The following is an 8,470-nucleotide window of genomic DNA, read 5'->3' as shown; positions in this document are numbered from 1 at the left end:
GGATGACGGTGAATGTGGAGGATGTAATAATGGTGGACAATAGTGGTGGTAGGCAGGAGTGGAGGTAGAGGCGGTGGTGTGTAGTTGTAGTCGATCGTGGTGGTGGTGAACAAAACGGTGACTATGGAAGATGTAAAGATGGTGGGCAATATACATAGTAGAGGTTGTTGCAACGACAATGGTGGTGGGGGTAAAGGCGATGTTGGCTCATGGACGACTATGACTGTAGATGATGTAAAGATAGCGGGCAATGGTGGTGGTAGCGACCAACAATAGTGGAGTAGGTAGTTTGTGGCCAACGTATTGATGGTAGAAGTGGACCTGGTTGTGGAGGTGGCCAAAGGTGGTAGTGGTGGTGGCGACAATGTGCGACAGTGACCATTAAAGCAAATATCATATTAGAATCATATCAAATGAGTGTAAATTAGTTTTTTTTTTGTAGTTTATGTCTCATTCTTGTCTCATCTTATTCCATCTATTTTGGTGGAACAAGACAAATATTTTTTGTCTCATCTTATCCCACCTAGTCCCAGTCTGTCTCTGTGTCTCATGTCGCACCAAACATGAGACAGTAAATTGTTGTCCTGTCCTGTATTGCGCCAAATGCGAGATAATGAGTTTTGTCTCATCTTGTCTCCTCATGTCTCATGCACCATACAATTATGCTCAGACCACCATATTATTGTGACCATATAATAAACTACTCATTTGATATCTGATTTATCTTTTTATGCCATCAGATCTTCATATGACACATTTCAGATGTGTTTGCTGAACATACATCAGTTATGATCTTGTAGACACACCTTGCCAAGGTTATTAGTGTCTTTATCGGTGAATCCACATACACAGATTCAGTTTATGGTAATCAGATGTTTACAACATCAGTTACATTAGTTTGCTTACATACATCCCTTAAAAAGCATTTATACATAAGGAAAGGATACAATAACATCAACTGTGTTACCACCCTCAAACACATAATTAGCCTCTGTATACTCGTTCCAAATGCAAACAATTTGCACAATAAAACCCTAAATACTTATGTCAATATTGGGCACTTCTGATTAAAGTCAATGCATAAATATATAGTTAAATCAGTATTACAAAAACCCACAATACTTTACTTGAAACAAAAAAAAAAGGTCAGATCTCAAGACATTGGTCATAACCCTTTGGCCTGACTGCCTTATGGTTACAGTGGAAGGCGTGAGCTTACTCTTCACGTGATGACACTTAGGGGTTGTTTAACCAAACGCTTACTGGTAAGAGACAATACTCTCGATTGCCTTACTGAGTAAGATTTTAGTTAATCAAAACAACATCGTATGAAATAATTTTTTTTGATTACCGGGTAAGATTATTGGTCTTTATCATGTTCATTCGATAAGATAAGTGACCTGATAAGCATTTGGCGGATAAACGTTTGTTAAACGACTCCTTAATGTCTTGATTTAGGCGTAGTTAAAATCACGGACCAAATTGTTATTAGTTAAGTATTTGAGTACGAGACTTGAACAATTGAAACTAATGGACTAAAACTTCCAAACCAAGAAATATCGAGGACTAACTCTGTAATTTACTTGGAAGTTTGTGAGTTTGTGACCGCCCATTCCTATTGGTCCGTAGTTCAATAAAAGTGACAGACGGTAACTTTACTTACAACGAACAGAAGAAAATATCCTTGAAACAAACTCCTCTCTATCCTTCCGTTCCGAAAACCCTCGTATTACTCTCAGAAATGGCGTCGGCGAGTGCTTTTACAGCTCAGGTTTCCAACTTTAATGGCGGGGCATCATGTGATCGAAAGATGTTCGTTACGTTATCATCATCATCTTCCTCCTCTTCCCGTAATCTCTCTCTCTCTCTCTCTCTCTCTCTTTAGAGTTAATTAAACCCCATGAGTGGGATTATCATGAAAAGGATGTTTTGTTGATCTTTAGTAGACGGGGTTTTGCAACTCTATGAATTTTACAACTATCTGTCATTGCAATTTGGTTGCTGATTTTTGACGTAAAGCGGCCTGATTTGAACTTTGAATTGCGAAAGCTATTGCTTCCTAAATTTAATGTTGGTGTATTTTTGTTCTTTCCATTTTCGATACTGAATTAGTGTCACAATCTGTTGTATTCTTTCTGATAAATTGTCGATTTTGAGCTAAATTAAGTGAATTTCATATAGAAAGTCAAATTAGGCTTTTTTTGAAACAGAGGGAGTATATGAACTGGCTTCTGAATTCGGTAAAGCTAATTCATAATCTTACATCTTTATACAAAAGGTTTTTGTTTATCATGAATCCTTCTACTTTTAACAATGGTGTCGCCAGTCAAACACATTGCAGTCGCATGTCCCTTAACTTCACACAATTTTATAAATATAACTGTGTAACTGCATAACAATAGTAATCACCTGTGGTTATTGATGGTTTGGGTGGATGGTCTTCAATTATGAACGATGAATTTGGTTCTCACATAAGGACCATCCTAGTAGATCATGGTGGATTTAGTTAAGCCATATGAGGAAGGGCTTATATGTTTGTTTCATGTAAGTGTCTCACTCATATACAAAATGATGCAACATTTAGAGGCCTTCTAAAGGGAAAAGAAATATAGTGCTTAGTCAAGAGTGCAATGAACAGATAGGAGGGGCATATATTCTTGTGCTGAAGCTAATAGTTATATTTGCATTGTTATCTATCCCCATCAATTGGGTTGCCTGGTTTCTCTTACAAGTGCCTATCTTGTTTGTTTCTCTATTTCCCTTCTCTTGAAACAACAATCTGTTAGCTGCTGAGTATATATATCCTGTTTGAATTCATGCCCTAATAGCTTGTAAATCAATGATGTTGTTAGGTTGGCGTCTTGGTGATAAATTTTTTGTAAGGATGAGATATTGTTTGCAGGGTTCCTAAACCACCAATGATTTCCATTATTTGTCCATTCCTTTAAACAAATGTAACTGTCACTAGACACTACAATTCTGAACATGTTTCTATTTTGTTGATGTGTTGTACAATATACCTGCAACAGTCATTAGACACTATTACTTTTATTTTATTTTGTGTCAAGAAATCATGATGAAAATCTTTGTTCAAGAAATCATGATGATGACAAAACTGTTAGAAGATATCTTTCTCGCAATTCGCAAGCATTTGCTTTCATGTCCTGACCCCCAAGAATAACGTGAAAACTTGTTTCTTCTTGCTATTTTTGCAGAAAAATTAAGTCTAAAACCAAATTCAGTTGGTATGAAGACCCTATCTCAGTCTGGTCATCGGAAGCTTGTTGATAACCGCCGATCTCTTCGGGTATTCGCCCTATTTGGAGGAAAGAAAGATAATGACAAGGATGATGGAAAGGTAAAATTTTGACATTTTGCTGCATGTGTAGGACGTCCTAGCTTTTCTTAATCAAGATTATACACCTTACTGATATCAACATGGCAGCTTCTATCTTCTAAATTTGTGGGAGTTTATTGTATAGATATTTTGCTTCGATTCACTTTCTACTTCATTAGTAGGTGCTTCTTGATCCCTAGTTTCTTACTTTTGAGTTGTTAGCAGCCAAGTTTAATGCTGTTGATTTAAGATTCAATGGAAATTTCCTCGCGTAATAAGAATAACAAATATTCCCTCCGTCCCGAATGAAGTGCAACAGCTTATCGATCATCCAAAAATAGATGTAACAGTCTCTTTTTAGCAAAGTTCCAGTTCAATACTTTGTCCATTAGTAAAAATAAAAATTATTGATAAATTTTGGTTTGCAAGATTCCACTACTATGTCACTGTTGAGGGGTATTGTGGTTGTTTGATTAATAGTCAAATGCATTTATAAACTATTTGCCTATTCAAACATTGCATTTTGTTGAGATGGAAAGAGTACGTTCTTTTACCCTCATCTATATGGTAATAGTACATTGCCCACCAAAAAGTTATTGAAAACAACACATTTATTTGAACTCGCTTGTACTTTTCTTCATAGAAGGTTATCTCTGCTATGTTTTTTTCCTTACCTCGTGTTTTAGTAAACATCAGTTTCTAACATAATTGAACTTCAATTAATTGTTTTTCTGGGAATGGGTTTGTTCGTCGAGCTTGATCATAGAAACTAAGACATGTAATTTGTATATCTAGTTACTCATCGAGTCTTATGGGTTCTTCTAGTCACATATGAACCGGTGGCCCCCTAGTTCGCCTTATGTAAAATAGCAACCACACACCCAAAAAGAATATATGCGATACAGGTTTTCTTTTATGGTGGATTCTGTCTGATGATGATATAACAACTCCAACAAGCCTTTTATTCTCAAGGGGTTTGAACTTGGCCTATGTATTTTCACATGGCATGTTCCAGAACAAGATAAATGAGGAAGGCATGTGTTAGGCCTTGTGAGCTAGTTCTATGTGTCTAGCTATTCCCGTGAAAATGAGACCAAGTGAGATGCTGATGACATATTCTTCAAGCTGTTAAATGAAAGAGGGTTGTTACCTGTGAAGTCTATCAATAGAAGGAATTCACCAAAGACTAGTCTGCTCCATCTCTTCCAAGGATAGCAAACTCCTAATGTTTACATGTTGCACCTACGTTGGTTAACTTCCTTAATCCATCCTTTTTTCGATGTTCCACAACTCATAACTCTTTTAAGTAGAATAACGGTTTGCTTCATCTTTTGAAAGGCATGGGCTAGATTTTTACATTTTCCACTGTCTTACTGCATTACAAGTATGCATGTCCCTAGGAAAAAACAAGATAAGGAAAGATAAACATTGAAACATGAGAAAGTAGCTATAGAATATAGTTCTGAAAGGAAGCCGCACTCTATGGTTGTCCGGCTCGCCTTTTAGGCACAGTTAGCTTTATTGTCTTCTGTGCCTGTACGTGCATAGTAGGGTCAAATTATGAAATGTGGATCAAAACCGATTATATTTCATGTTGATTTTGAATTTAGGCAGGGGTTTTTGGAAACATGCAAAATCTGTACGAGACGGTAAAGAAGGCACAAATGGTTGTCCAGGTTGAGGCAGTGCGTGTGCAAAAAGAACTTGCGGTGTATGTATACTTCATTTTTTGTAATGATTTAAAAGTTTGTGTTTTTTTCATCTTTTGAAGGCGTATAAATGATGAAGATTTGTTTTTTTTTTTAATCATCATTTGTTCTTGTATTTGCATTTGGGCTGTTGTGTTTGATGCAAATGCTTTACATTGGCTTTTTTGCTTTGCAGAGCCGAGTTTGATGGTTATTGTGAAGGGGAGCTAGTAAAGGTAAGTAGTTTTTTTATATTCTCTTGGTTTATCTTCACATGGTTTTTGAGATTGGCTATTATGCCACACAGAAATTAGAGTGGATTATAGAAGTGGTCACTCAAGTATTAGTTAACTATTACATTTGGTCTCTTGTCGATTTATCTTGTATTTTTGGTCCTTAAAGGCAACATTTAGTCATAACCTTGCTTATTAGTTGAAACATTTATGTTTATAAAAAACTAGAAGGGTACTCGCACAATGCAGTGAGATACATCTCAATTTTAATGTTTCGTTTTATTCTTTGTCTCTATCAATGTAATATAGTTTTATGTGGTTTTGAGAAAACGATAATGCTTTTATTTTTGAATACAATATAAATTTGAAGATATCACAAAAATTTGAAAAAATTGTATCAATATTAGTATCAAATTAACTATTTAAAAGTTCTCGTTTTTTTGTGTAATTTCTTTAATTCAACTTTGTATTATAATTTAACTTAGGCTTAATAATGAAGTAATTTATTTTTAGTTTAATAATATAATTTTTTTATAAAGATAATAATTAAGTATTATGTTAGAACTCAATGATTATCCCAATTATATTTTAGATTTTTTCTATTTAAAATGAGATAATTATCCTGTATTTGATAATGTTTATCTACAGTTACACGAATTCAAACATGGAGCTTCAATAAGTTGTACTTACGCACAATCTACTTTGTAATTTTGAATTTTAAGTAATATGCATCAATAAACAGTACTTTATGCATAAAAAATGGCGTTTAAGAGTTTTTGTTAGATGCTTTATAATATAGTTATATCTATACTATACATGTTATTTTATATGCTATACAAACCCAAACTGTATTGTTATGATGTGGTTGATTTGCTTTGCATTCTGACTGAATCAATCAGTTAGTTTGTAATATTGTTTACCTGTTTGATGTTTGACCCTAAGACTTGGTAGTTTGAAATGGAATAACAGTGGCCTGGCTTGGGTTTGAGTATTTTTAGTTTGGAAGCATTTTGATGGGTGATTTGGTGTTGTGAAGATTCATGAAAACCAGAGACTGCACCACAACTGATCTTGTGAGTGTTGCAGTGTGGACGATTATGACCATTCAAAGATAGTTTACCATCTGGGGGGATTTTTGGTTTTTTCATATTTCTTGGTTTCAAAGCAGAATTGGGTTTCCGTTCCCTTTATCCAAAAACATGCTACTGATTGATTTTTCCGGTAAAACTCCGGCTTGATCACCATGACGAGCTTTGATAAATTAATGTGTTATATCTAAAAATGCTTGCTTAGGTCACGCTGTCTGGGAATCAGCAACCTGTAAGAACAGAGATTACTGAAGCTGCAATGGAGTTGGGGCCGGAAGTGAGTATTAATTTTTATAACTTTATATTTGAGATGTTCATTTTGTCAAATATGTTGCAGAATCCATCTCTAAATCGGTCCATACAAATATATTAGTTAGTAGCAGTCAACAATATTTTGTTTGTCACATAAATGACTGCTCTACTATTTGGGGTAGAGGACATGTCTACCTACATCTCAACCCTACCCCAACTTCGGGTGGGATATACTGTGCTCGTTTGGTTTGGTAACAATACTTTGTTTATCATTATTGGAGGGTACTTTATGATTCTAAATATTTGACTAAAATTAGACTATCAGCCATTGAATTTATTATTTTCTTATGGAGTTAGTAATGAAATAATTTCTTGACATCTTATATAAATCATTAATTTCTTGCAGAAACTCTCACTTCTGATTACTGAAGCTTATAGAGATGCCCATCAAAAAAGTGTTCAGGTTCTTACAACAATAACGGTATAATATCGCCTCTTAAACTGTCTTCCTTACAACTTTCACCTTTTTGGCACTTTTAGGCCATGAAAGCACGGATGGGTGATCTCGCACAGAGCTTAGGAATGCCACAAGGCCTGGGTGACCAGTTCAAGCAATGATCCATGCCTCTTTCACACTCATCCTCCAAAAGAAGCAGTTTTGTAGACCGACTGTTCTAAAAGGTCCACTTTTAACCCCTTGACTCGTAATAATCACTCTTGTCCGTTTTGCTAAAAAAGTAACAGTGAAATATAGTCATTATGTTATGAGCATAGATAATTGAAAACCACTTAAAAAAGAAAATTCGAAATTTGATGGAGTTTCTGAGGTGTTAGTAGCGCACAACGCTTATTTATGTAAACGTTTGTATTAGTTAGTTTTTATGAAGTTCCAACCTGGAGCTTTAGGAAGTAAACATATATCATGGTAAATTTGTAAACTTGAAGTTTAAGAGATTATGCATCAATAAGCAGTATCTCTAATGGGTTTATAACGCAATATAGATGATTCAAGCTCGTTTCACCTGTAGATCATCTTCGAATGAAAAGAGTGTTGTAATTTGTATGATTTATACCATCGTAGAAGAAATCGCACTCGGGTTTCTTTTTCTTTGATTCCAGAGTAACACAGTTGTTTGTTTACCTCTTAATAGTTCCATTAAGAGGCAATCTCTGAATCGTTAAGAGGTGAATCTTGTTTAGCAAAAAAAAAAGTCTGCCTCTTAATGGTTCTAAAACCCTCTGACTTGTTTAGCAAAAAAAAAGTCTGCCTCTTAATGGTTTTAAAACCCTCTGAATGATTTTGTATCTTAGGCTTCCATAACCATTAAGAGCCTTAATTTCATTGTAAACAATTACCAAACAATTATATTTCATTTTGCACTATATCAATTATCATGAGAGCCTCTTAATCATTCTGACCACTTAATGATTCTGCACAAAACCATTCAGTAGCTACCAAACAACCCCTTATGTTTCTTTCTTTCTGTAGGTTTCTTATCAGGTTTCAAGATAAAACAAGTTCACAGGGACCAACCATGAATGTTTAGAATTGGGAAGGAATGAAAACTGCCTTTCTCCCCACTGTTTCTCTCTTGAGCTGTTGTTTGTTGTTAATTTATGTTGCAAAAAATGATTATTTAATTCTATAAATCATCAATTTCTTTTAAATTTTTTTATTAACCTGGAAATCCAACCCGTTATGCGAACTGACTAATCCCACGATGACCACCTGCTTTGCAGATAGCTTGAAGTCATCGCATTTAGACATTCGTGGCCACAAGGGGATTTTTATTCCTCCTTAGATTTGAACTTGGACCTGTAGACACTTTTGACTTTTAGAGCCCAAGCTCAAACCAATCAGGCACATATAGG

The 8,470-nt window shown here is 35.1% G+C and overlaps 1 protein-coding gene across 1 annotated transcript; it reads left to right on the top strand.

Moving 5' to 3' along the window:
- The first annotated feature begins 1,669 nt into the window (after positions 1 to 1,669).
- LOC112501603 (nucleoid-associated protein At4g30620, chloroplastic-like) lies at positions 1,670 to 8,266 on the top strand. The gene is made up of 8 exons (XM_025105274.1): positions 1,670 to 1,850; positions 3,216 to 3,358; positions 4,948 to 5,048; positions 5,222 to 5,261; positions 6,552 to 6,623; positions 7,005 to 7,061; positions 7,139 to 7,279; positions 8,088 to 8,266. The coding sequence occupies exons 1-7, from the start codon at positions 1,742 to 1,744 to the stop codon at positions 7,214 to 7,216; spliced, it is 600 nt and encodes a 199-aa protein (XP_024961042.1). The 5' UTR covers positions 1,670 to 1,741; the 3' UTR covers positions 7,217 to 7,279; positions 8,088 to 8,266.
- The last annotated feature ends 204 nt before the right edge of the window (positions 8,267 to 8,470 follow it).

This window comes from Cynara cardunculus, unplaced genomic scaffold, assembly GCF_001531365.2.
Source record: "Cynara cardunculus var. scolymus isolate 2C unplaced genomic scaffold, CcrdV1 Un_Scaffold_311, whole genome shotgun sequence".
Taxonomy (NCBI): domain Eukaryota; kingdom Viridiplantae; phylum Streptophyta; class Magnoliopsida; order Asterales; family Asteraceae; genus Cynara; species Cynara cardunculus.
The sequence above is the reverse complement of the archived record's forward strand: the minus strand, read 5'-3'. Positions and strand labels throughout refer to the sequence as shown.

Coding starts and splice junctions, on each gene's coding strand:
- LOC112501603 (XM_025105274.1), top strand. CDS start 1,742: ATGGCGTCGGCGAGTGCTTTTACAGCTCAGGTTTCCAACTTTAATGGC. Junction 3,359..4,947: donor ATGACAAGGATGATGGAAAG/GTAAAATTTTGA, acceptor TTTTGAATTTAG/GCAGGGGTTTTTGGAAACAT. Junction 6,624..7,004: donor CAATGGAGTTGGGGCCGGAA/GTGAGTATTAAT, acceptor AATTTCTTGCAG/AAACTCTCACTTCTGATTAC.